Source organism: Panicum virgatum, chromosome 4K (assembly GCF_016808335.1).
Source record: "Panicum virgatum strain AP13 chromosome 4K, P.virgatum_v5, whole genome shotgun sequence".
Lineage (NCBI taxonomy): Eukaryota > Viridiplantae > Streptophyta > Magnoliopsida > Poales > Poaceae > Panicum > Panicum virgatum.
The window spans coordinates 8,457,195-8,485,025 of NC_053139.1; the positions used below are offsets into that span (position 1 = coordinate 8,457,195).

Here is a 27,831-nt window from a genome sequence, read left to right on the forward strand (position 1 = left end):
TAGAGATATTTTTCATGTGGCCGCACTACAGGACTGTGCCTATTTGCCGTGTGCCAAGGGCACACGACAAAGGCCAGTTTACACTCGGCAAACACTTTGTCGAGTGTAACACACGGCAAACAGTTCACGGCAAACAATGGCCGGCAAAGAACTAGTTTGCCGTGTGCTATATTTCGGACACACAATAAACACTTTGCCGTGTGCACTATTAGGCACACGGCAAACGCAGCCCCTTTGCCGTGTGCCCTGGCAGAGGCACACGGCAAACAATGGCTCATTTGCCGTGTGCCCTGGCCTTGCGCACGGCAAAGAATGGCACCTTTGCCGTGTGCCCTTGCCCTGGCACACGACAAAGGTGCGTTTCAGCATGTATTTTTTTTAATAAATAGCGTATATATAACTCCAATCAAATATACAATGACATATGCAGTTCATATATACGTCGATACAAATCTCGATAATATTCGATACGAATCCATACAATACTCGAATCAAATCCATACAATAGTCAATACAAATCCATACAATAGTTGATACAACTCCATACAACAGTCGATACAATATAGAAGTCCAAATGCAAAATTGCATATAGTCGATACACTAGTCCATACAACATATAGTGCATACACTAGTCCAAATGCAAAGTTGCATACAGTCCAAAGGTCATGCTAGTCACGCGGCAGACGGCGGCGGCGTCGACCACGGCGGAGGCTGCGAGTAGCGCTGCGCGAAAGCCATCCACACTGCTGCGGCGTTCTCTTGAGGTGACATGTCTTGATTGACTGGCCCATCATTGGACGCCGCCGACTGAGGCTGCACATAATTATTGTAGATATTATATGTGTTAGCCAAGATCAGAGTTTGTTAGTCATTATTTCTAAGTCATTATTTCAAAGTCATTGTAGTTATACCTGAAGTCTTAAGTTCTAAGTCATGCTGGAGTTGTTTTATTAAGCAATAGAGAAATTAAAAATGATGACCATTGTTTGGATTCGAGTTGTTCTATTAAGCTATGTTACCCCAAAATAATCAATGCAACTGACTAAGATTTAATTTAGCTCTTTAGCTCTAAGTCACGCTAATTCCTAAGTCTGTAGCTCTAAGTCTGTAGATATAAGTCATGCTAGAGTTAGCTATCAATCAAATTGCTAAATCACTATGACAAATGAAATTAGAAGAATGTGAAGTCACTCACAGGCGTAGGAGTAGCTGCACGATAAGGAAAAGGAGAGGCAGTGAATGGCGGCGGCGGCGAAAGACCCATCGCCGATCCCAGAGTCTGCATGTACTGAAGAGCCATATCCAGCTTCTGGCGTTTGGCCTCCTGTGCTTGCTGAAACTGTCGCTGCATCATCTCCCGCTCGGCCTGCCACTTCGCCTCCTGCTCCTCCTGCTGTGTTTGGAGCTGTGCTTGGAACTCAGCTTGCATTTGGGCCTACAATATGTTATTAAATGGTTAGAATTCAAAACAAACATCTTTAACAATCAAGGAACCACGAATAAAACAGAAATAACCTTCAGTTCGGCCATCTGCATCTCCGTAGTGCTTGGCCGTGGGCGCATGGCCGGGCTTGAGCTAGTGCTCCAAGCTCGAATCTGCGCGAGAGTGGGAGTACTGGCCGTGTCGATTACGCTGTTGCCAATCCAGTACCTGCCATGCTTCTTGCCTCCTCCCACCCTCATGACGATTTCTGCATCAATGGGCGCCGTGCTTGGATTGAACTCCGGCCCATGGACCTCCGTTGCCATCGAGTTGTATTCACTGAGGCGGCTGTGAACGGTCACATTGTTGTACGCTTCTAGGCGGCTGTGGACGGTCGCATTGTTGTACGCTTCTGGAGGGGCATTAGGGTTGTAGGTGACATCGGATGTCGCCTTCCCCATGTGGGCCAAAGCCCACGCCTTGATCGGGGGGCAAGGCTCGCCTCCATGTGATGCCGACTGCAAAAAAGTAGATGATTACAAATTGTGTACGGTTGAGCATTAAAATGAAAAAAATGAATTCACGTACCCATCTGTCCGCGTAATGTCGTAGGTGACTGTTGCCCTGATGGTGCGGTGCACCTGGCATCATCAAACGCCGCTGCCGGCAAGACTCGTGCATCTCCACCCAACCTTCCGCATACCACCTGTTGATTATCATGTCCTAGCACTATTCATTCCCGGCTAACCACCAAGGAATCACCTGCAGGTCATACATGACATATAAGAAGATCAACTGTAGCGTACTTCATTTTAGCAAAAGTCGATATTAATAATATTGTATATTTACCCTCATATATTATTCCCGAGTCAGCCTGAGGTTTCGCACAACCCCTTTGTTGGTCTTCACTTTTTCGATGCGACATTTGTAATCACAGTTCGCCTGGATGTGCGCCTCGTAGAGCATATCCGCCACCAGCTTGTGACAGGCCGTGTTTGCCATCTCGCGCGCCACGGTCATCATTCCCTCCTCGTACCTGTAGAAATCCTGCACATGATGATAAACAAAGTCATTATATCAAGAATGTCCAACTAATGAGATGTATTGACAATTATAGTGCGTACAAGACTTACCCACAGTCCTGCAACACCCGCTCTGCCTTGCTCGCAAAGCACTTGCCTTCCCGGTCCGGTCTATCAATGGCTTGGATGTAGTGCTCCCAAGCCGACGCCGGCTGAAGACGTCCGTCAATCTCGATGCATCCAGGGTAGTGGTCCTTGCAAAGTAGGCCCAGAATGCCATTGGGGATGCGTTTGTGAATACCTGGAACGGCGATTACAAAGTTCCTGCAAAAAATATTTGTGTAAAATTAGAATTGAAATATATAAGTATGAAACGTAATGAAATCGGCTCAAGTAACTTACCTTTTACTGTCTGGCCGAATAATCGGCCGTTGCTCGAGCGGTATAGGTCGGTTCGGGAGACGAGCGGGGCCTCGCATCCAGACGGTAGGTATGTCTCCCTGGTCGTCGTCCTCCTCACTAGAGGCCTCTCCTCCTCCTGCTCCTGCTCCTGCTCCTGCCCGTCCTCCTCCTCCTGGTCCTCCTCCTGCTGCGGCGGTGGCTCCTCCTCCTCCTCCTCCTCAGGCGAGGGTGACCTCGCGCGAGGCCCCCTCGTCCTCCTGCCACTCCTCGTTGTACATGACCAGCCGGCGTCCTCAGCTGGTGGAGGCACCGACGACCTTGCCTCACCCCTCCTCCTCCTCGTCCTCCCTCCAGCCGTCTGGGAGGACTCACCTGTCCCAGTAACTCTGCGCAGCACGGCCTCCAACGACTGCATCATACCTCCGCCGCGCCCCACCATCTTTGATCTATCACCTGAAATTAAAAGGAGCAAACCAATTAGAACAATAATTAGAAATTAATTAATGCAAGTAGTAAAAAAATAAACAAAATCCGAACATGTATTACAAATTAATTGTTGCAAGTAGTAAAAAACAAACGTAATTAGAACAAGTGAAAAACTGATATAATTGTTGAAAATATGGATCTTACATGTATTAGAAATACTCTTCAAGATCGGGATTAGCTGGATCGTAAGTCTCATCATCGCTATCACGTCCGTCGATATCATCAACGGCGTGCTCCAAAGGAAGAATGCTTTCATCATCACTGTCATTGCCTAAACGTAATCGCTCAAGTAATTCCAAGTCCTTCGCATTATGAACCTCATCTCCGGCATCCTCGTGAACAACACTTTCATTGTCTACTTCCATTCCAATTGCTTCGGTTAAATCTATTTGGAAACTCCCTTGTAACCCATCTTCTTGAAAGAACTCTCCTGCATATGTGTTTGGGTCTATGTTGTAATCTTTATTGTTCAGGACAGGTAGTTTACCGTGAGGGGACACCTTATACACAACATCCCAACCCTTGAGATGATTGTCAGTTTGGCACGGGTATGACAGATAATAAACTTGTGTCGCCTATTGAGCTACAACATACACATCGTCTCCTGGGTACACAGATGACCGCTGAATTTCGACTAGTCCAATATTCGGGATACGTCTCACATCTTGAGGATCAAACCAATGACATTTGAATATGACAGGTTTCAGAGGTACGGACCCATGAAACGATAGTTTGTATATTTCTTCAAGTGTTCCGTAGTACTCGAGCCCATCGTCTCCTAGCATAAAAACTCCGGTATTTGTTGTTCTTCGATTGGGCCGAATCTGCTCGTGCTTTGTTGTGTGAAAGCGATATCCATTCACGTCATAAGCTCCAAATGACTTGACCCTATAGGTAAAGCCATTGGCAACCTACCGCAACTCGGCACTCATAGACACATCGTTTTGTGCCTGCAAGTTCGTCATATTATTCGCACGTACGAGCAACTTGTAATGCCATATACTACAAATGAGCTGAATTGGACATTACCTTCTGTTTGAACCAAGAAATGAAATCAGGCCTTCCATTTCCCGTGCTTTGTCTAAGTAGGGTCTCAGTTTCATGGAGGCTAGGCGCCCTTGATCGACGCCAGAATTGCATATGAAATTCTATGTACAAAAGACGAAGGATAGGGTTGGATGCAGAAAAGGGAAATGACTTGAGAACTAAATGAATGCTGAGAACTTACTCTATGTATGGCAAAACTTCAGAAAGGTTGGTCAACACAAATAGCATGCCACTCTTGAATATCCAAAGTCTTGATGGTTGCAGTACTTGCACTTCCGAGTTGGCCTCGGAAAAGGCTCAGGGTGGAGTTAGATTCCGCAGTATTGTAACGAGGGAGTGGATTATGGACGCTAGGAAGGTTGTCAACATAGTATTTTGACGTGAAGTTTGATACCTCCTCCAGAATGTATGCCTCTGCGATTGAAGCTTCAATTTTGCATTTATTTTTACATTTTGTTCTAAGTATCTTTTGACATCTCTCAATTGAATAGCACCAACGGTGCTGCACTGGCCCACCCATTTGTGCCTAGTACGGGAGGTGCAAAATCATATGCTGCATCGGATTGAAGAAGCCGGGTGGAAAAATCTTCTCAAGCTTACAGAGCAACACATACACCATTCTTTATATTTCTTCAACTACTTTTAGAGATAACTCCTTAGCACAAAGCTGGCGGAAGAAAAAGCTCAACTCTGCCAGCACTTGCCAGACTTGATCAGGGAGGTAGCCTCGAACCATACACTACAAGAGATTTGACTATCCATGATGATCCATTATCGTCACAAAAAATATGGGTTTTCGTCATAGAAGCTTAATAGTGACATTTAGCCTGCGTCATGAGAATCGTCACAGAACGACCGTCACAAAATAGTATTGGTGACGTTCCTCACAAAATCGTCATAGAATGGAACTAGTTTGTGACGATTCACTTATCGTCATTCAAACATACTTTATGACAATTTCTATAACATCATGTAATGTATTTTATGACGATTACATTATCATCACTAAATTTATACATTCTATGACAATATTTTTTATCATCCAATATCGCCAAAGCATCACAAATCCTCTGCATACATAGCTATTCTGTGATGAAAATATCTCCACATTGTCATAAAAGGTTATCCAAATACACGTAGATGACAAATGAAAACCATTCAAAAGAATAAATATATATATTAGACAATCATCCTAGAATTTTTTTTACTTATACAAGACCAGCACTTGGTCACAAGTATTCACCACCATATACAAATAAATATACACAAAAAGGACAGTGTGAACAAATGATCCTAAAGATGGTGGCCGCAATCATCGTTTGCCGTAGTTGATTCCAGTGTGCAGCTAACGCAAACATGGTTGACCACTGATGTTGACCATGTGAATGTCGACACTCTGCATGGTTTTCCCTGCTCACACAAACATGAATCAGTTGCCTGTTTAGATACGTGAAAAGACTAGAAACCACAATATAGCTGTAACATGGTTTCACAATCCACCGCTCCTTTGGAAAAAAAAAGATATCTACTCTAATTAAGGACATGAAAAGCTGTATAGAAGTCACATAAATTGATTTTCAGATGAGATAAGCTTCAACTGAAGTCAATCAATGGAAGCCAATTGGCTTGACAGAACATCTAGCTTCACGACATGTCACATTAATGATGCCTTTTAACTAATATGTGAAATTTCTTTCAGTCATCAGAGAGGAGATTAAGGAAATGCATCTATGAATTCCTCAGATTTGGGGCATCTCACGCACATATGGCATCTCAGTGAAAGAAGCAATAGAGATTTGGGGCGAATGGAGTGATTGTTACCTATAAGCTGCCGGCGGTGCTTGAATCGTGGACAAAGTCGAGGGCAGCTTGGATTGGACATGACCCGAACTCCAAATCCTGTCACAGGGAGAGAGCACATCGTGACTCATGAGTCAAGAAAGAAACTGGATCTAAATTAAAGATCGAAATTAGTTGCAATGGATTGGGGGGATTGGGAGAAGTTGAGCACCTGCTCGGCGGCGTTCCTTGCGCCCAACGTAGCCATCCGCCATGGCGTGCGAGTACTCCGGGAGCCCGGCCGTGTACCCATTCTTGCCGCTGCGTATGGCCCCAGCAAGCAGTGTGCGCACCTCGCCGTAGTCCGCTCGCATGCTGTGCTGCGCAACAGGCTGAGGCTGGCGGTGATGGAGGCCAGAGCGACGAGGCAGGCAGAGGGCATCACCCCGCTGCGTGCGTCGGCGCAGCGGCGCTAGGCATGGAACTTGGGGAATAGGCCAGGCGCTTGGTTCTTGGTGCTGGTGGTGTGTGGTGCTTGGTTCTTGGTACTGAGGAGGGAGAGAGAACAGACGAGGGAGCGACGAAGGGATAAGAAGGGAACGTGTGGACAGGAGCGCTTGGATTCCAAATTTTGAAGGCCGCGCGCGCGCAGGAGATAGCGGGGGTATTTTCAGTTCTGACGGATGGAAGGTTGGCCGCCAAAACTTTCAAAATAAAAGTTTGGCCGCCAAAATTTTGGTGCCGAATGTAGTATGTGTGGCTTTTTTATCTGAAAATAATATGGGACTCATATTTTGCCTAAGAATTTTGCTATTAAAAAATATTTGAACTAATAATCACCTTGTATCACAAAAATATTGAACTACTAACAAATTAAATGATTCTATCAAATAGACCTAGTGAAAAATACTAATAAAAAAATTGAACTAATAATCACCTTGGTCTTTTTGGATCTATGGGTTATTTTTTAGCCCCCCCCCCAATAGTCAAAAGGGAGCCAAACAGGAGGGCTATTTTATTTAAGGGTTATTTTCTTGAGTTAAACTTTAGCCCTCAAAATAACTCTTGGCTATTTCTCCGAACAGGGCCCTTGTATCAATGTAGCTTGCTAGTCAATATGATAACTATGAATGTACGCTGTCAGTTAACACTAAATGGGATTACCTCTTTCGTTTCATTTTTAAAACTTTTTTGGGACCTTAAAAAAGATGCATGCACCGTAACCATCCCTACCATCCTAGAGTAGCCGCTATTGCTCGTCGTTGCTCGCACACATATGAAAGAAGTGTGTCCTTTTGAAAATAGTATTATTGAGTAAAACTATTAATAGTCTTTTTTATGTAAGCAAACATATGAAATAAGGTTTTGTTATATTTTAGTGTGAAGAAGTAATGTTAGCTCTTAATCATATTGAGAGGGAAGACTAAGACTTCAAAGGTGTACTCTCCCTAGAAGGCTAAATGAAGAATAAGTTTATGTTGTTTGGTATTTAGTGACGAACCTACATTTATCATGAAACAAAAACGTCACTAACTATTTGATATTTGATGACAAATTTGTCATATCGTCATTGATTGTTGCATCTTTTGTGACGAAAATTCATGTTCGTCATTAAGGTACTCGTCCACCTTAGATTAGTGACGATATTGCTTAAATCGTCACAGAATGGCAGCTATTCTATGACATTTTCGTTTTTCGTCATTTAGATTTTCGTCACGGATACTCATATTTCTTGTAGTGATAACTAGAAGAAGCCGCTCGATCCATATATGGTAGTCATGACTCTTGAGCCCGTTGATTCGCATAGTGGTCAAGTTCACTCCCCTCCTCAGATTCGCCGCATACCCATCAGGGAACATCAAGGTTTGGAACCATTCTAGAACTTCTCTCCTCTGGGCCCTCGTCAGAACAAAATCGGCCTTAGGCTTTCTCCATGCCTTGCCAAATTCGGGAGGCCTCATTTCTAGCTTTGGTCTATCGCATAATGTTGCTTGATCCACTCTGGCCTTAACATTATCCTTTGTCTTATAAGAAATGTCCATGATTGTCCCGAACAATGCCTCGCCGATATTCTTTTCGGAGTGCATCATATCAATGTTATGTGGAAGAAGAAGATCATCCATATAGGGGAGCCTCCACAAGCTCGACTTCTGCGCCCAAGCATGTTGCTCACCATATCCCACAAAACCCCCCATCTTCAGCATTGATCACGAGACCATCTAATTGAGCACGAATGTTGGCACCCATCATCATATGCGGTGGATGGTTTTTAACTTCAACACCTTTTGTAAAGTTCTTCTTATCTCGTCTGAATGGATGGTCAAGAGGTAGGAATTGTCGATGTTTATCGAACGAAGAATACTTGCCATCCTTCCGCAACCAAATGAACATCAAAGCTGCCTTGCATACTGGGCAAGGAAACTTTCCGTGGACACACCAGCCACAGAATATCCCATACGCCGGCAGGTCATGTAGGGAATAGTGGTACCAAACATACATTCTGAAGTTTGTCTTTGTAGCTCGATCGTATGTCCAAACCCCATCGTCCCAAGCACAGAGCAAATCATCAATCAGGGGCTCCATGTACACACTCATATTATTTCCAGGGTGTCCAGGAATTATCAACGACAAGAATATGTTCTGTTGTTGAAAAATAACGCTAGGTGGGAGATTCAGTGGGATAACGAAAAAGGGCCAACAAGTGTAAGGGGCGGCCGACATTCTATAGGGATTGAAGCCATCTGTCGCCAGCACAACACGTACATTACGAGCCTCCAAAGCATTGTGATGGTGAATCCCGTCGAAATGGGTCTATGATTGAGCATCGGATGGATGCACAAGCTTATCAGGATTGTAACGAGTTCCCATTTTGTGCCATGTCATCTGCTTTGCGGATTCCTCGATCATGAACAGACATTGGATCCTTGGTATGGGCGGCAGGTACCGTAGGACTTTCACGGGGACCCCGAGCTACCTCTTCTGACCATCACCAGAGTCTACTTCCACGAACCTAGAGGATTCGCACTTTGGACAGTACTTTGCTTCAGCATGTTCTTTCCTAAATAAGATGCATCCCTTGGGATAGGCATGTATCTGTTCATATGGCATCTTCAGTGCACGAAGGAGTTTTTGTGCCTCATACATGCTCTTTGGAAGAATGTGCCCTTCTGAAAGCATGCTGCCAATAACTTGTAACATAACATCAAATGCGTCTCGACTCAAGGTAAACTGGGACTTCACGGCCATTAGGCGGCCAATGGCATCCAGCTGTGAAACCTTGGTATGACCGTGAAGGGGTTGCTGAGCTGCAGCCAACATATCATAGTACGCCTTTGCGGTTGCCTCTAGCTCCTCCCCCTCCCTACGTCCTTCATCAAAGTGTGCTTCATGAAAGTCATCTAACATGTCTGCAACCCCAGCATCAGCGTCATGTTCTTCGATGCGTTGCCTAACGACCTCGTCTCTCATACGATTGGCTTCGCCGTGGTAGGTCCACCGGGTGTAGTCTCTCGTAAATCCATAATTGCAAAGATGATTCGTCATGACTTCGCGTGTTTGTTGACATGTGTTTCCACATTTGTTGCACGGACACCAGGTGGTATTGCCTCTTTTGAGCTTTGCAAATACTCCATCCAAGAAAGCCTCGGTCTTGTCAATCTACTACTCGGACAACTGACCCCCACATTTCCATCCAATATACATCCACGCATGGTCATCCATCATCTATCATATCAATGAGTAATATAATATAAAAGATCATCCTTGCATCTACACGATGTCTACCAATTCTAATAGGTTAAGATAGGTCCTAATCCCACCCGAGAGGGTGCGTAGCTGGGGTTGGTTCTCATGCTCTACACCGATCCGAGGCAGAATTTCGGCAGCACCTCCCCGCTGTTCTCCAAATACACGTCCCGAAAAAGGAGATTGTGTATCCGGGGAACAACGAGGAGATGATGCCGAGACTCTGTCTCGAATCGGCGTAGACCATGAGAACTAACCCCATCTACGCACCCTATCAGGCTGTCCAAAAAATGTGGACAATTCGAAATAGATACGGTCATTCATATGCAAAGATCTGCATATATCCAACCGTATCTCCTTCGAACGGGTGACGCCTAACTCGGTTACCTCCTATACGAACATGATCTCGGAAGTGGCCGGTGGCTGGGCTTACCGTGTGTCGTCGGTGTAGGCATCGCCGGACTGGTGTGGGCTCGCGGTTGGAGTCGTCTCCGGCTTGTCGGACTAGCATGGGTTTTAGGGTCTTGTGGAAATCGCACGGCTGGACGCGGGCGATGCAACTGTAAGAGATCAACACATCCATTGGTCAAATAGCATGACATGCAAACCTGTAAATATAAATCTGAAAAACATCTATTGGCTAATAATTCACTAAGCACCTCAAAACAACAATTACACTAACCCTTTTCAAAATATGTGAGCAATTATTTATATTGTGTTAGCTAAGATCATCACAGATGCATTCATAAAAGATGTTATCTTCTAAATCATTTACTCTAGTTAACCACACAATGTCGCGACTAATTGTTTCAAATGCTCAAGTAAAGTAAGCAATGACCTCACTGCGACGTGGACGGCCCGGCGTAGCTGTGGCGGCCCGGCGTAGCCGTGTAGATGGCAATGCGGCTGGCTGGCGGCGGATAGGTGGCGGTGAAGGGCCCGCTGGTGCGCCGCTCAAGCCTCGGTGGCCGGTGGGGCAAGGCGGCATGCCTCCGGAAAGCTTCGGGGCCGCCGGGTGGTGGCGGGGACGCGGCGCCGGCGTGCTGGAGGCGGGACCGTGGCGCGCCGGCATGGTGGAGGCAGTGCGGGGTGACGGAGTTGTGAGCGGCGGCCGGCGGCGCGGCGGGCATGCCTCACGGTGGGGCACGGGCCGCCGGGGGGCCGAGCCGGCGTCCCTCCCTGAAGAACGCCCACGGGTGGGCCGGGGTGCCGTGCCTCCACGAAGGCTCCTGGCCGCCAAGTCGTGGCGGGGCCGCGGCGCCGGCGTCGTGGAGGCGGGACCGCGGCGAGCTGACATGGTGGAGGCGAGCGGCGGTCGGACCGGGTGGCGGCGCGGCGGGCGGGTGGCGGCGCGGCGGGCGTGCGGGTAGGTGGCAACGCGGCCGGGCGGTGGCGTCGTGGAGCCGGGACCGCGACGAGCCGGCGTGGTGGAGGCGAGCGGCGGCCGGACCGGGTGGCGGCGCTGCGGGCGGGTGGTGGCGCGGTGGGCGTGCGGGTGGGTGGCGGCGCAGCGGGCCGGAGGCGGCGCGGCGAGCGGGTGGTGGCGCGTCGAGCGGGTGTGGGAGGCGAGCGAGCGTGTGTGGTGCGTGGATGGGCCGGCCGCGGACTGAGCGCTAAGTGTTGTGGCCGGCCTTTTGCCATGAGCCTAGATCCCGGGCACACGGCAAAGACACTGTTTGCCATGTGCCACGATCCAAGGCACACGGCAAACACTGTGTTTGCCATGTGCCCCTGTCCTAGGCACACGGCAAATAAATTATCTACACGGCAAATATTTTCAGTGAACTAATTCAATTTCAAAAATTGTTTCATGAAATTTTATCGAATGAGCTTTGAAAACACATTGCCAAAGACACTAAACAACTCACGTTTTATGATTCAAACCAAAAAATTCTATTATTTCATGTGTTTCAAATTGTATCAACCAAATCATTTTCAATTATGTGTTTAACCAGATTTGATTTGACAAACTTTAGTGTCTATTTGGCCAAAGTGCATAAACATTACATGTTGGGTGATTCTTTTCTAAAAAACATTATTTCATGTGGTTACAACTCGATTTTAATGTATATTAAGATGATATGGTTTAATGGTTTAACCGCAAAATAAATTTTGAAATTAATAAGTGGATCCGAAAAATGACCAAATTTTGGCATTAAGGAATCTAAGTAGCATACTGCATAGAGAAAAATTTTATCACTTTGACTTGGAATACGTATGATTCGGTCTTAACCACTATGGACCTTCTCTGGATATGCTTGGGTTAGTAAGGAGTGCACGTCAAACAAGCGAGAAACTGACTCGATTTTTACCATAGCCATATGACACGAAATTATTGTATCATGAAAACTTTTAGGATTTTTGCACTTCATATGCTATTTATAAAATTTTAAAATGATTCGACCTCATATTACCATTCATGGTTCGGGATAAGGGTAGTCGATATTGCCTCTGAATTCATACACACGGCTTCAATTTACACTCAACAACATGAATTTGATTTTTAGATGAATTTTACTACAATGTTCAAATCCCTAGCAGAACAAATTAGACTTAAATCAAAGAAATGTGGTAAATCAATTTAAATGATTAAATATAGCAAAGACAATTAGAAAAATACCAGATGTTAACATCAAGGTCAATTTACTACAAGTGTATTTCTGAAAAATTTGGGACTGCTAATTTAACTTTTTGACCAATATTTTGCCGTGTGCATGGGCCGAGACTCACGGCAAAATTGGAAAACACACGACAAAAGGTGTTGTTTGCCGAGTGTCCCTGCTGGGCACACGGAAAATATTTCCCTGTTATGGATTTCAAAACATTTGCCGTGTGGTTAGAGTTTACCGTGGGTTTCATCAGTAAGTACACGGCAAAGTAATCAATTTGTCGAGCGGCTTCTGTTTGCCGTGTGTTGTAGTCAAATGCACACGGCAAACAATTTGTTTGTCGTGTGCCTTTGTTTTGCCGTGCGTCGAATTTGCGGCACACGGCAAAGACCACCTTTGTCGTGTGCCTGATATATGGCACACGGCAAAGCTTGTGGCACCCAGCAAACGTGGCATTTCCCGTAGTGCCGGCCAGATGAGATCTCTCAGCTAGACAAGTGGATCCATGCTACTAATAATAAGATGCACTGAAGGCAATACAATCCATGCTTGCCTTCGTTTAACAGCTTCGTCCACACGCACCGTACTGCTCCTGACGAAACATGTACAGGGACTATTACCTAACTCGAGTACTCGACCAGGGCTCCATCGCCACCAGCTGCTTCGATTGGAACACGCCTGGGCAGGTTGTTGCGTGACGGAGCCGTAGGCAGCAAGAGGCTTCCCCGCCCCCGCATAGCACAGACTTCCTCCCCTCACTCTTGTAATCTGCTAGAAATATATATCGTGCTTGCAGCAATCCTGCCCATGGCTGCTCCTGCTGACACCGGCGCCGCTGCAGCAGCAGCATCGACCCTAGTTCCTCATCAGCTAGCTACGCCCCACGGCGACCTGGCCGAGATCCTCCCTTCACTCCCCCTTGAGACCCGGTGCCTGCCGCCGTTCCATCTTCGCCGCTACAAAGGTTTCTCGCTAACCGAGAAAGCCCTCACTGGGTACTTCCCGGCCATCCACGCCCACTTCGAGCCGAGGCCCGACGACATCTTTCTAGTCAGCTTCCCCAAGTCGGGCACCACGTGGCTCAAGCCTCAAGGCCCTCGCCTTCGCGACGTTGAACCGGGCCGTGCACCCGCCATCCGACGCCGACCACCCGCTCCGCCGGCGCAACCCCCACGACTGCGTGAGGTTCCTCGGGGCGAGTGGTGCCGACGAGACGGAAGATGAGCCGGCGGCGGCGCTCCGTTCTCCGCGCGTGCTTGCCACCCACTTGCCCTACTCCTTGCTGCCGGAGCGCATCAGGGGAGGGGAGGGCTCCAGGATCGTGTACATCTGCCGGAACTCCAAAGACGTGCTGGTCTCCGGATGGCTTTTCACCAAGAAAACGTCAGCGATGTTCGGACTGGACGTGCAGTCCTACACGCTCCAAGAGGCGTTCGATCTATTCTGCGAGGGTCGCTGCATCAACGGCCCGCACTGGCAGCACGCCCTCGAGTATTGGGAGGAAAGCTTGAGGAGGCCGGGCAAGGTGTTGTTCCTCAAGTATGAGGAGATGCTGCGTGAGCCTGAGAGCAGCTTGAGGAAGCTGGCGGAGTTCATGGGGTGCATGTTCACCGAGGAGGAAGAGGATGGAGGGCTGGTCGATGCGATCATGGAGCTCTGCAGCCTGGGCGAGTTGTTGAAGAGCATGGAGGTGAACAGGAACGGGAGCAATCATATGGCTGTGAAGAACGTAGCCTACTTCGGCAAGGGGGTGATTGGGAACTGGAGCAATTACCTGAGACCAGAGATGGCGGAAAAACTTGACAATATCGTGGGTGAGGCGTTGCAGGGGTCTGGACTGGACTTATCGTTGCCAACTATTTCTGACTAGGTGATTGATTAGGTATGGACGTGTGGTACTCGAAAATTGAAAAGCGGAACCATTTACTAGTTTGCTAAATCATCTCCCTCACTTCCAAAATATTGCACTTCTAAAGTTCAAAATTTATTCCAAAATAAATACACATCTATAATTTTTTAGCTCCACTCCACGAACTCCTGATAAATAAGAAGTTGTTGTACCTGTTTGGCTTTGGGGGAATAGTCTTTTTTGCGCTTCTTGTTTCTTTTTCGAACAAGCTACAGTTCCTTCACTACAGTAAAATTTGCTACAGCTCTCCCGCACTACATTATTATTCAATGGATCGGAGACAGCTCCATATACATTCTTGATTGATCAAGGTCCTATGTTAACCAGGGGCGAAGCCACGATTCCAAACTAGGGGGCTGAACTAACAATTGGCATAATAAATTGGTTGTGTCTCATACGAAACCAACATAGTTGTTTAAAGCGGTTTCATATGACAACATTGAGAAATAAAGTAAAATACATTGCAAGGAAGTAAAAAAAAGATAAATTATTAAATTTTCCATACCAAAGCAATAGATAAAGCACGACGTTCGTTATTCTTCATGAATCATGAGGATTGACGATCTTCACGAGGAGCATTCTATATACCAAACAAAATAACTTAGTGACAATTGGCAAATTAAAAGTTCAAAATAATTTGAAATGTTGAAATGAATAGAACATACCCGAGGCACCAACATTCGGCGTGTTTTCATCTCTTCAAAACGTTGTATAATTTTATCATTGCTAATGCTTCTAAATATCTCCCTGGTGTAGCACATCATCAAGTGGTTCATCCAATCATCCCCTTTTTGCTATGGAAAAATGTCTTTATGAGAGTCATAACAGAAAAAGACTCTCTACTGAAGACGTTGCCATCGAAAGTATAAATGTTAGTTCTATGAGTTTATAAGCCAAAGGATAAGATTTGTCCACTCCAGACTTCGCCATTATTTCAGCAATTTTTGGAAGCTTTGCACATCCTAGAAAGTTTCACTATTTCTTTTAACACGGGTTATAAAGTCTTTAAGTTGACCCGGTAACAACAAAAGATCAGCAACATTGAAATCTTCAGCATAAATTTCAGCAAGCTCACAAGCCTATCCACATTAAAATTAGAGAACGAGCTCCTTGGATTAAGAGAAGCCATGCACACTAACAACTCTGATAAACTTCAGTGAACCAATGATTCATCTCTAACAAAATGGCATTGATGGCAGCTAGAAAAATCTCAACATTGTAATGCAAATTTGTTACCTTTTGCTTTCTATGTGAAGATGTTCCTCTAGCATTTACTGCAAAAGAAACAATGAAATGCTCAAGTTTTCATTTACATTTGCAATTGTGCATTCTCAGATTCACTAAACATTCAAAATTACCCACGTAGCCTGAGCTGCTCGGTGGGTGCAAAAAATTGATCTCCAGCAAACCTTGAAAATAGGCTGTCATTTTAGTATGCCTACCAAATTTCTCCCCCACCCCCTCAATTTGGTGGCTCTCTATTTGGGCTGCCAACTATGTGTAGGAATATGGGGTAGCAAAAACAAAATTATTCTAACACATAAACCAGGATTAATGCAGTTATATATCACGGGATTACCACTAGACGCGCGGGTGCAGAACTTCTGTCGCGCATCGATGTAGTCGAACAGATGGAAGCCGGCAGTGCAGTTGCGAGAACCTCCTCACGTGCGGTTCGTCCTTGTGCTGCAAATGCAGCACCTCCAAGGTATCCACACGTACGGGAAGAAGCGTCGCGATCCGGATTGCTAGATCCGCAAAGGCGACCTAGGGCTTCGGCGCGAAGGAGGGGCGGCTACTGTTCACGTCGGTACTGTTCAAGTGAACATTACCGTGAATAGTAAAAGGTCTAGGGTTCAGGCGCCCTCTTCCCTCTGTTTATATAGCCTCTTAGATGGGTTGCCTTGGGTCCCACCTTAGGCGCCCCCTTTTGGGCCGAAAAGGCCCATTAGTGCACCTAAGTCTAGTCTAATTCGGATCTCATCCTTATCAGGCTTCTTTCCCTTAAGTGTGTGACCCTATGGGCTCATATGCGAATAGACATGGCTCGAGTACTCTTACTCGGCCCAATAGTAGACAGTGGCCTCTAGCAAGACATGTCAACTACTATACGCACACAAAGATCATATCAGACGAGCCGCCACAATATCATATACATGCTATTCCCTTTGCCTCACGATATTTGGTCTAGTTTAAAGCCGACCACTCTTTCTCGATCCTGTGATTCGGAATACTTGGTTAACTCTTAACCCCAGCATGGCTATGCATTTCCTGATCCGAATCACTCGAGGGGCCCAGAGATATCTCTCTCTTGTAGAGAGGGGCAAATCTCATCTTGACCGACTATGTCTCACAGCATGCTTCTTGACAGATCCGAAAGCCACCTTTATGACTACCCTGTTACGGTGCAGCGTTTGATGACTCCTAAGTAAGTCGGTTCACATCTTGAGTACATACGATGATCTCAGGTCTTAGGACACAGCGTACATATTGTGTAATGAGAAGTCATAATCTCGTGTTGGGTCAGTTCAGTCTCATGTCTCACATGAGCCCACATTATTAGTTTGACATCTCCATGTCCATGACTTGTGAAACGTAGTCAATCAACTAATACATGTGCTAGTCTAATATTCATGTGTGTCCTCACATGAACTCCGACTAGGAACATTTTAGAATATTCATACAAGTATAGAGTTTCACAAATAATTCACATAAGCATTAATCAATACAAATTGTCATCCATGAATATTCAAGGTACACTTTATTAACCATGAATATAAGAAAATATGATTGACTCTAGGTCATATTTCCAACACTCGGCCTGCTGGAGTGGAGGCCTATATTTAGATGAATAAAATTTAGAAATGGACTTCTAAATAGACATTTGCTCATTCAAATTAAGAAGCCCCACTGGAGTTACTCTAAGAGAACAACTAGTTCACAATTCTATCTGCATGTGCAGTCCGTGGTGCAATCTGCACGCAGCAACCAAATCCGATGGATCAGAAAATTCAGCAACGGGTTAACTAGATAATCGAATGATGGATAGACTTTGGCTAAGGATACTGATTCGGCGTTTTTTTTTAAAAAAAAGAAGTATACTGATTTATATTGTTCATCGAATCATGCTAGTGCTGCAACCTGAAGTGGTCGAGCGGGCGGCACTCGAGGCCCTTGCTGTAGAAGTGCGCGATGAACTCTCGAGCCGTGACGCTCCTGTAGAGCGGCGGGTCGTTGCTGCTCTCCGTGATGGGACCGTACAGCCTCGTCGATCGCTTCATGTCGGCGTTGAAGAAGCACGCCGCCGAGACCCTCGGGCTCCGGTTCGCCAGCACACGATGCTCCACGCTCCTGAACCGGTCGTTGCTGACGAGCTGCATGCCCGGCACGGCGCGAGGCGCAACAGCAAACAACGATGGATTATTTGTGCATAAAATTCACAGCCGAATCGATTGGTAAAGAAGGCAGTCGAGGTGATGAGCGTGCGTGCCTGGAGAAGGTCGCCGATGTTGACGATGAGGGCGCCGGGCAGGGGCGGGACGTCCACCCAGCCCCGGCGGCCGCCGCCGCGATCGAGGAGGACCTGCAGGCCGCCCATGCCGTCCTGCAGGAGCACGGTGAGGAACGCCGGGTCGGTGTGCCTGCTAGTGCCGAGGGTGAGGTGCGGCTCCGGGCACGGCGGGTAGTAGTGGCCCACGACGTTGAGGCCCTGCGCGCATCCCAGCTCGCGCAGGCGGTCGCCGGGCAGCCCGAGCGACTCCGACAGCAGCTCCAGCACCCGCAGCGCCAGCGCCGTCGCCGCGGCGCCGTACTCCGGCATCACGCCCCGGATGGCCTCGGGCAGCTCCTCCGGGCGCGGCGGGTCCGGCGCCAGGTCGCAGAAGAGGGTGTCGCGCCAGCCGGACGCCGCGGACTGGAAGAGGTCGAAGTTGGAGCTGAACCTGACCTTGCGGGCGGGGTCCCGGGTGTAGGCCCGCCGCTTCGCCTCGGGACGGGAGAGCCCTCGTGGAACCGCCGCACGGCCGCGAGCTCGCCCGGCACGCCGTGGTTCACCACCTGGAAGAACCCCGCCGCCCCGGCCGCGCGCCGCACCCGCGCGACCACCTCCTCCCGCGGCGCGCCGGACAGGTCCACGACCGGGATGGCGGCGGCCGGGGGCAGGGACGGCGCGGGCGGCAGCGATAGCTCGCGCAGGGCGTCCGGCGGGTGGCGGAAGATGGCCGGGACGGCCGGGACGCCGGCGTCGACGAGGCCCTTGACGCCCGCCTTGGTGTCGTCGAACGCCTGCAGCTCCTCTCGCCGGCGGTCGTAGGCGTCGCCGCCGCCCGTGGCCGCGCCGGCCTCCGTGGCTGCGGACATCGTTGCCGTGCGTTCCGATCCGCGCGCGACCGGTGGGATAAGGTTAGACGGATCAATCAGCTTGCCGCCTGGTGGCCGGCGGTGGTGGCTCGTCCGGCGGATATATACTGAGATATTTCGGAGCTTGGATGTACTCCAGTGCGACGGAAGCGACAAACACCGGTGTCGCTAGTCTTCAGCAATCAACACGATGGGATGGCAACAGGCGCGACGACGAGGTCGTCCGGATAATGCGCGGCCTCCATTTCCACGGTCGTCGAGCGAGTCCAGAGCAGCCAGCGCGCCTCAACGTCGCCGGACAACGAAGTGTTGGCGGCCGCTGGGAGAGCGACTGAACGAGCCATATGCCATGGCAGCATCTCGAGGATCCTCGTCGTCCGTGGCTTCCGTATCGCGCCTGCCGCCGTGCAACCCCAAGTGGCCAAGAGTCGTGCCTGACAGGAGCTGCGTCATCACATCTGAACTGCGTTCACCTCGTTTCAACCAAACAGACCGGTCTCCTCGTCCTGCACCGCGCCTGGGCGCGCCGTGGCACCGTGGCACTGGATGTCACGCTCGGAGCGCAGGCTCTGGAGTCTGGAAGGCGGCCGCGGCCGGGCGCGGTCAGTGCCAGAGGCCACCAGGACACGGCGACGCGTCGCGAGACGCACGGGAAAAGAACAGCGGCCCTTGTCAGTCTCAGCAGCCTCGCAGCTCGGCACGCACGGCACGCCGCGCCGCGCTCCGCTGCCTCCCCGACTCCCGAGCGGAAAGCCTGCGCCGCGCCGGCTGCCCGCTCCCCCTTCCCCTTCCGCCTCGGTTCTTCCCCCATTCCCTCCTCACTGCCCCAATACCCCCTCCGAAATTCGAATCGCCGCCTCCCTCGCCCTCGCCCTCGCCCCGCGCCGCCGATGCCGTCCAAGCGGCCGTCCCCGCACGCCATGGACGAGGCCGCCGCCGCCGCCGCCGCCGCCGCAGGGCGCCTCCGCCCCTCCACCCCGCGCTCCAAGAAGCGCTCCTCCCGCTCCAAGTCCCGCGCGCGCTCCCGCGACCGCCGCCGCTCGCCGAACCCTAACCCTAGCTCCCGCCGCGAGCGCGCCCCGGAGCCCGGCTACGCCGCGCCCGCGCCCTCCCGCAAGAGCGACCGCAGGCCCAAGCCGCGCTACATCCCGGACTCCGCCACGCTCGCGACGGCCATAGCCGCGTCCGCCGCCGCCGCCGCCGCGTCGGGCGGCGGCGGCCGCGGCAGCGCGGGCGCCATCTCCAAGCTCTGGAGCGAGGCCGACGAGGTCGCGCTGCTCACGGGCGCGGCCGCCTTCAAGGACCGCAACGGCTTCGCGCCGCGGCGTCCGGACATGCCCGACCTGTTCGAGGCCATCAGGGACTCCCTCGCCCCGCACCTCGACCAGGCCAAGATGTACTACAAGCTCAAGCGCCTCAAGAGCAAGTACCAGCACTCCGTGCCGGGCGACTCCAGCACCGCGCACGAGCACAGGGTGCGCGACCTTTGCGCGGCCCTCTGGGGCGCCGAGCTCGCGCGCCCTGCAGAGAACGACGTCGTCGAGGCTGAGGAGGCCGACGAGGAGGACGCCGGCGGGGATACGGAGGGCGCCGTGAGGCTGCCTATGGTCAAGGAGGTGCTTGGAGAGTACTGGAAGTCGAACGGGCAGGGCCTGTCAAGCGTGTCGCTGGAGAAGGGGTTGGCGTTGCTTGGGCCACAGGAGGCTAGTGTGGCTGAGGGCAAGTGGAGGCGGCAGCTCGAGGCCGATATGCGCATGCAGATGCGCCGGCATGATCTGGGAAAAGAGGTCTATGGCCTGCTCATCGATGCCATCAAAGGCCTTGAGCCTTAGCTTGGGTACAGATTTTACCATTCTCTGTTATTTGTGGGTGTGAGCGATTTCCTTCTTGTTTGAATTCCCCGGACCCTAGGTTTCATTTTCTGCTCGTTAACAGTTCATCATTGGACTAAGGTGCAAATTCTGTTAAACTTAACCCCGTAAATTGGCATGCTTCTTTAATTAGTGGGATTTAGTTTTCCAAATCATCATGCTTGTTTGATTTACTAAAGTCGTAAGTATGATTGCATTGTCAATTTAGTTTCTTTATGTTTAGGTTCAGTAGTAGCCCATTTTTCTTTCCGAAGGATACTGAATTTGGCATATTCATAATAAGTTAGGCTATGCCATTGGATTTGTAACATTTTCCCTACATTGTTTGTTGCTTGATATTTGTCTCAAGAAAAATGAATAGTTTTCTTACAAATTTTTCCTTGCTTTTGGGTCTTTAGGTTATTGGCTATATTTTCAATTTTCCATAGGGATAAGGTGCTTATCTCGTCTTTTTCTTTGCGAGGATTATCTATCATTTTCTTTGCTTACGAAGTAGAACTGGTTGGCTGCTGTCTTCCGACCATTGTAAGATAGGCCATTGATGCGCTCAACGCTCATACATATGCCTGATGCTCTAGGGTGGGTGGGTGTTTGTGGAACTAATGAGCTCAAGTTTCTGCGTCACATTTTTGGTGTGTACAATAGGCGTGATTCATGAGAGCAGCTTGCCTTGGATTAAATGGTTTTTTTTTGTTCCTTGTGAGTTGAACATTGGTTTACGTCACAATGTTATGCTTAAATTTAGTCGATTTGGCATGTTTTCTTATACGTTTTGGATTGTTTCTAAAAGATTGATTACTTGCCTGTCTGATTTACTCTTCTTATCAAGTAGAATTATGTTTTTAGTTTGGTTTCTTTTCCACCTTAGTTCTAGCCTCTACTCTAAGCTTGCTCACTTTTTTTTCTGAGTGCCTCGCAAGGTGCATTTTTACATAGCATTTATGTGATTGCTTTGTGCTTGGATTAGGCACAACATTTATATGTTCCATTGCAAATTAGTACATTCTTTCAAAAAAAATTTGGACACATGTTGTGATTATTCTACTTGACAAATGACAAGTACAGTTGTCTTTGTAGTATGATTTTCCCATCCTAGCTTTACCCTCAATGGCAAAATAATCCTTATCTTGGAAAGATCATTAACTAGCTATTTTGGAATTGTCTTGGTAGCCAGTGTTTCTGGCACAATATATGATTCTTTTTTACTAATATAAAGGTGATGATTCTAGCATGATAAGTGTTTAAAAAATTGCTAGGTGATATGAGGGTGGTTGGGTGGCGGCTAGCCCCCTAGGTGTTGGGCTAGGCGGCTGATTTTCTTAAAACATTGAGCATGGTATTGGCTTTACAATTGGAGGTTCAAAAAGGTAGTCTCCAATCTGCATGAATAACAAAGAATACCATGAGCTAATTGGCTTAAGTGGTGTAAATAGTTTCAAGCCAAAGAGTGTGTGAAACTTATGTTTTGTGTTTTTTCCATTCAAGCATGAACACAGCCGAAAATCAATTGGGCTGCATTGTAAGAAGGGGAAGCCACTTAGTTTTTCATTCATCATTCATGCTGTTTGTGTTTTGTGCTGCATTGTAAGAAGGGGAAGCCACTTATTTTAGGCATTTGGAGGATCTGCTTGTTCTAGGCTTTTAAACCTTCATGGGCTTTTTTTAGAAAAAATTGGATTTGGAGTTGCTTTGGGTTCTCCCTGACAGACAATCTTGGCTTAGGCAATTGATTTTGAAAGAGTCGTTCTTGTTTGGTAGGAATGCTCAAGCTTGCAGCACTTTCAAGAGACGCTAAAGTTATTGTTGTTTACATATCTTCTTTTATAAGGGCACCTACGGTGTGATCTCTATCTTATGGCAGTCGACCAGCTAGTCTGTTTTCCGAGAAGGGTCACAACAGACTCATCTCCATTTTTTGGCTAACCGCTAAACTGCATTTTGTGTGATGTTAACTTATGTTTGTCATATGGTCCATCATCTTATTGTCCGAGTTGTTGTGCTGGAAGTTTCATCCTCCATAATATTGAGATAAGCCAACATGGCTGTGAGCTCTCCCTCTTGGTTGTGTGTTACCTATTTACCTTTGATGTTGACTCTTAATGTTCTGTTTGTTTGACATGAGGTCAGCCTATGGTGGAAAATGAAAGTAGTGCCCAAACTGCCCATTATCTGACAGAGCTCATTTCATTTAATGGGATAACTGTTCATTTATATAGTTTTGTTCTTTGCTTCCAATACATCCAGGCAACTAGTAATATCCACTAATGCTTGATTTCATCTCGCGTACCAGATTTGCAAAGCACCAATCAATGAATGGTTGCCAAAGCAATTTTTTAATCATAATATTAAACCGTAGCCCATGAGGGTACATGTTGGCCTACCAGCTAGGAACCATCATTCCAAATCCATCTTTGCTTTGTTTTGAAGTGGCAAAACCTTATGGTTGTACTCTTTCTTCTTCTTTTTTTCCTTTTGTGATGTGTCACTGCATTGGCATGGCCTATTCAGCAAATTATAATTCTACGGCATTGATGAGGTCTGCACCTTGTAAGTTTCCTCTCTATTGCATGGGAAATATGTTGATATTTTGACACTTACCTCTTTATTTATGATCGATCATATATGACTAGGTCCTATGTCCATTTTTGGGGCCAGCATATGTAGATGCAACTCACTCAGCCTAGTAGACTTCCATATCCAAGCTTAGTGTGGTCCTTAAACCAATTTTCATGTCTAGACATCCCATCTGCCTGTCGGACCCTCAGTCTCTTTCTTGTACCTGTCAATCACAAATATCTTTTTAGAATTGCGTTTGTCTACTCTTCGGTCCGTATTAGTTTCTTAGTCCCTGTTTCATGCATCAGCCTGAAACTAGTTGAGGATTAACCATTTAAGTTACCCACATAAGTTGCTATTTCTCCTAAAAGAGGCACATGCCATCCATCTGCTGAAAAGATAAAAGCTTCTTTGCACCAGCATCTCTGAGTACCTGAGTTCTTGTGGAAAGTAAGCTTTCCCTAACATACATTTGAAACTCTTAGGGCCTAATAGTTAAATTTCCATTCAGGATGGCTTAATCTTCAAGGTGACTCCATCTGTATCCCAAGTTGAAATCAAGCCTTCGTAAAATAGTAGATACACATGCAATGGACCATTCATTCAAATATTTAGGCTTGATGAAAGGTCGATAATGCATGGAATTCCACTAGGGCTCTATATGTAAAATCAGCGTGCACCCTCCAATGCTTACGCTCGATAAGGTGTCATGTAGCACCTCGGATAAGCCTTATCGCCTAGGCAGCACATAAGGCGACAAGGTGTTTTTTTTTAATCTCGAACACGTAGGAGAGCTGTGTATCAATATATTAAGAAGGATTGAAGGAATAAGGCACAATGTTCTTACGGCGTTAAGGCGAGTTGTGGCGAGTCACCACCGCCTAGCCGCCTAGGCGGGCTAAGGCGACGCCTAGGCGGGCTAAAACGCCTAGGCGGGCCAAAATAGGGGAGCGCCTTGTCGCCTAGGCGACGCCATAAGAACATTGATAAGGCATCAAGATGTGGTTAGGCCCTTGTGGCACCTTGGGTTGCCTCGTTGCTTAGGCCACGCCTTAAGAACACTTTACACGTCCTTGTTTGTTTAATGTTAATGCACTGCTCTACAAATACCTAGAAAAAAATAAAGACGTAATACACACGATGCCATATATACGTACAATCTCAAAGTCAACTGTGTTCATACCATATAGAAACACAAAAATGCAGATGCACCTGGTTGTATACCTACTTGTTTAGGCTATTTGTCTTGTTCCAGTCTTAGTATTAGGGGTAGATTTGATATTGAAATATTGTAAGTGTATATCCAATTATATGTAGTACATCCATGACTTTTATAAATATTTTAGAAATGTGCACTGCGCCCTTCTGCATTTGAATTGCAACCACCAAAACTTGTTCATATTAGTTATCGAAGAAAAGCCATGTTGATATTGTGGTTTATGAAATGTATCAAGCTTCCATATGCTACTCCTAGGATTAACTGAATGCTGAAAAAGAAACTAAAGATATTACTTATAGGGTGAGTAACCAAGTAGATCAAAATAATGAATGCACTAGTTTAGGAAGGTCAAATCATCATTTTCACCTGTGAATACTTCTAATACTTTTGGTACATGAACATTTTTTCTTGAATGGGTGACCCTGGGGTCCTAAAAATGCCTGAATTAGTACTTTTGTACCAAACGAACTTTCTCAGTTCTCTACATGAATAAGTCGCAAAAAAAAAGTTCTCTACATGAATACATCTGGGTCTAAAGCAAGATATGGTTGCACGGCAATTGTTTTTGTGGTGCATGTTACTGGTCATTCTTTTATTTCTTCTCCATAATCTTGAGTTGTTGCATCATTTTTTTCTTGTTGAATTCCTAATTGTTGCTTGATATTGTTACCCCTTTGGTTAGTAAGCATTTCCGAGCTGAAATTTGTGCTGATTTGAATTCTGATATACAAAAGACAGTTTTTTATTAGATACCTTTCTTGGACAAATTTGTTTGGAAAAAGTCGAAATTACTCCCCTCTACTATATAGCCAATGTCCGGATAACTCCTAAACTATCGTTTAGTTCATTTTACCCCCCAAACTATGCCCTTTGGTTCAAGTTACCCCCCTAATACAATTTATCTTTTTCATTTCTCCATGCATAGGTGTAGTTTTAAGTTGAAATTTGACAAGATGATAGTACACATCATAACACATGTTAGAAAAAATACATCATAATTTTTCATCATTATTTTGATTTGTTAGGATATTTAATAGTATATTAATCATTGAAGTTCAAAATTATATAAAAATAATGATGAAAAATATATAGCATTTAAAAAAAATATGCATTGCGATGTTCACTACTATCCTGCAAAATTTAAAATTAAAAACTCAACTTGCATATGGAGAAACAAAAAAGACAAATTGTATTATGGGGTAAAATGAACTAAATTAGTTTAGGGGGTAAATTGAACCAAGTTATAGTTTAGGGGTTTATTCTGGCTTTGGCTATACTTGAAGGGAGTAATTGTACTTTTTCCAATTTGTTTCTATAGATCCTCAGAAACCCATATCTGTAGTGATTCTGTGTTCCAAAAAAAATACTTTGGTGATTCTCGCATGCCTTAGTAATGAAAAAAGGGCAGTTATTTGTTGTATACCCTTTCTTGGAGTAATTTACTTGTATAGAGACCATACCATTAATGACAATCACATGTCGAACAAAGCTTAGTGAAAACAAAAGTTGTTTCTTGCACATGCTATATCATTTGGACATCACATATTGCAAGTAGTGACGAAGCATAATATATGGAAATATTGTACCTGAAGTGTTCTTGGTTGTGACTTTAATATATTTTATAATAGCCTAATTAAGATATTTTTGGATCTTTTTTTTTGTCTTCTTCTCAATAGTGTACCTACTGTGGTGAAAACAACTATTTAAAAACTTCTATTCGGATAACGTTGTTACAACATTGGAATGTTTGCACAGTTCTGATTGTAATAAAACTGCCTTTCTGCTACTAAAGCTAAATTTCTTTTGCAGGTGCGGTTGGTGGAGTACATAGCTGGATACATAGGTGTGGTGTTCTTTTGTAGGCTGATCAACCCGACCTCTTGGTTGCTGACTGAAAAGACCTAACTGGTGTGAGGTGCTGTAGGGGTTTGCACGAATCAGTCGTGTCAATTTATGTCTAGTTGTCGAACCATTCAATGATTGTTAAGTTACTTAGGTCTGGACTCTGGAGATGTTCTGTTTGCTAATCTTCTGCAAAGAAAGCTTGGTCGATGATCAGACAACTTTCAGACTGATGCTGCATTTCTGTAAATCTTCGCTAAGTATTATTGCGATGATACCGTGTTTGAAGTGTAGAATCCAGTAGTTCAGTTTCTCTTGATATGTGGCTTTCTTGAAACGATATTTCACTGTGTAGATTACTTGATTCTGACTGGCCATAGATGTATGATTTGGTCGATGGCACTGAGCGTGCCTGCCACCCAGAATTGCACGCCCACATCAGTTGGCGCGGGCATGACGGTCTCATTTGCGCAGGGCACGTGGTATGTTAGCGTGTGATAGCTTCTAAGTAGCATTTGAGCTTGAAGCAATCTGTAACGGCCCAGGTTTTTAAATAGCCAATTTAGGGTAATTAGAACCAAATCATGCATCATGTGCTTGAATTGCTTGAAAAAGGATCTTTTTGTAATTATAAAAGGTTATGTGTGTAATTATGATTTTATGCAAGGTCCTTTCTGCAGTTATATAGAATAGGGTGTGCTATTATAGCTTTGTGGAGGGTGTTTTTGCAAAATTCAGTGCATTTATTGCTTGGCAAGAAACTTTTCAAATCAGCCCATATTTGAAGTGAAATTGCTTGAAAAAGGCAAAATTCCTAGAACTCAAATTTCCCTTCTATGTTTTAAAAATTAACGCTTGAATCTTTGATCAAATAAATTTTTGCACAACATCAAAGTTGTAGATCTTGAAAAGTTGAACAACTTTCATGTTGGGCACTTTTTCATTTGAGCCCTAGATTAATAGTTATCAATGTTTTACAGTTAGGTCCTTGAAATTTTGGAAATTCTGTTTAGGTCCCTGTCTTCTTCCCCAGCCTGCCTGCTCTGCTTCCCGCGCCGACCGACGGTGCCACGCCGCCCGCCGCCGCTCTGGGCCGGCCGGAGGCCAACTCCAGTTTCGCCGCCGCCCCACGCGTCACCCCTTGACCCCTGGACCCACTTTCCCCGCGCGCTGGAGCTCCCTCCCTTCGCCACGCCGCCCAGAACCATCTCGCGGTCGCCACCTCGCCGTCGCCGTGGCCCGGCCAAGACACACCCCCAGAGCTCGATTTCTCGTGCGCAGCCGCAATACAAGTACCCCAGAGAGCTTCATCCCTCGTTCTTTTGCCAATTCCCCACTCCCAGAGCTCGGAACGCTGCTGCCGCCCATATCCACGCCGACGAGCTCACCCTCGCCGTCGAACCGCCTCTCTGCTGCTTCTCCGCCCTCAATTGACCCCACCAGTAGCTTTGCCTCGACCTTGCACCACTCTCAGGCCTAATCCCGCCCTCAGATCTCCACCGGAGCCCCCTCGCCATCGTAGCCGAGCTCCGCCGCCGCCCAGCTCGCCGCGGAGCCGCCATT

The 27,831-nt window shown here is 46.9% G+C and overlaps 2 protein-coding genes and 2 pseudogenes across 2 annotated transcripts; 2 read left to right on the forward strand and 2 right to left on the reverse strand.

Annotated features, from left to right (window-relative positions):
- Window positions 1–406: 406 nt before the first annotated feature.
- Window positions 407–16,450, reverse strand: LOC120704625. The gene is made up of 11 exons (XM_039989087.1): window positions 15,658–16,450; window positions 15,087–15,215; window positions 14,927–15,001; window positions 10,337–10,463; window positions 2,848–3,300; window positions 2,557–2,769; window positions 2,273–2,470; window positions 2,012–2,185; window positions 1,516–1,941; window positions 1,196–1,435; window positions 407–813 (listed from the first exon to the last, which is right to left on the reverse strand). The coding sequence occupies exons 8-11, from the start codon at window positions 2,141–2,143 to the stop codon at window positions 673–675; spliced, it is 939 nt and encodes a 312-aa protein (XP_039845021.1). The 5' UTR covers window positions 2,144–2,185; window positions 2,273–2,470; window positions 2,557–2,769; window positions 2,848–3,300; window positions 10,337–10,463; window positions 14,927–15,001; window positions 15,087–15,215; window positions 15,658–16,450; the 3' UTR covers window positions 407–672.
- LOC120704624 lies at window positions 13,180–14,471 on the forward strand (annotated as a pseudogene).
- Window positions 16,451–17,431: 981 nt separating the features above from the next.
- LOC120704623 lies at window positions 17,432–18,908 on the reverse strand (annotated as a pseudogene).
- Window positions 18,909–19,442: 534 nt separating this feature from the next.
- On the forward strand, window positions 19,443–26,610 carry LOC120704622 (transcription factor STKL2-like). Its single transcript, XM_039989086.1, has 2 exons — window positions 19,443–20,617; window positions 26,236–26,610. Exon 1 carries the CDS (start codon window positions 19,671–19,673, stop codon window positions 20,610–20,612), a length of 942 nt encoding a protein of 313 aa, XP_039845020.1. The 5' UTR covers window positions 19,443–19,670; the 3' UTR covers window positions 20,613–20,617; window positions 26,236–26,610.
- Window positions 26,611–27,831: the final 1,221 nt, after the last annotated feature.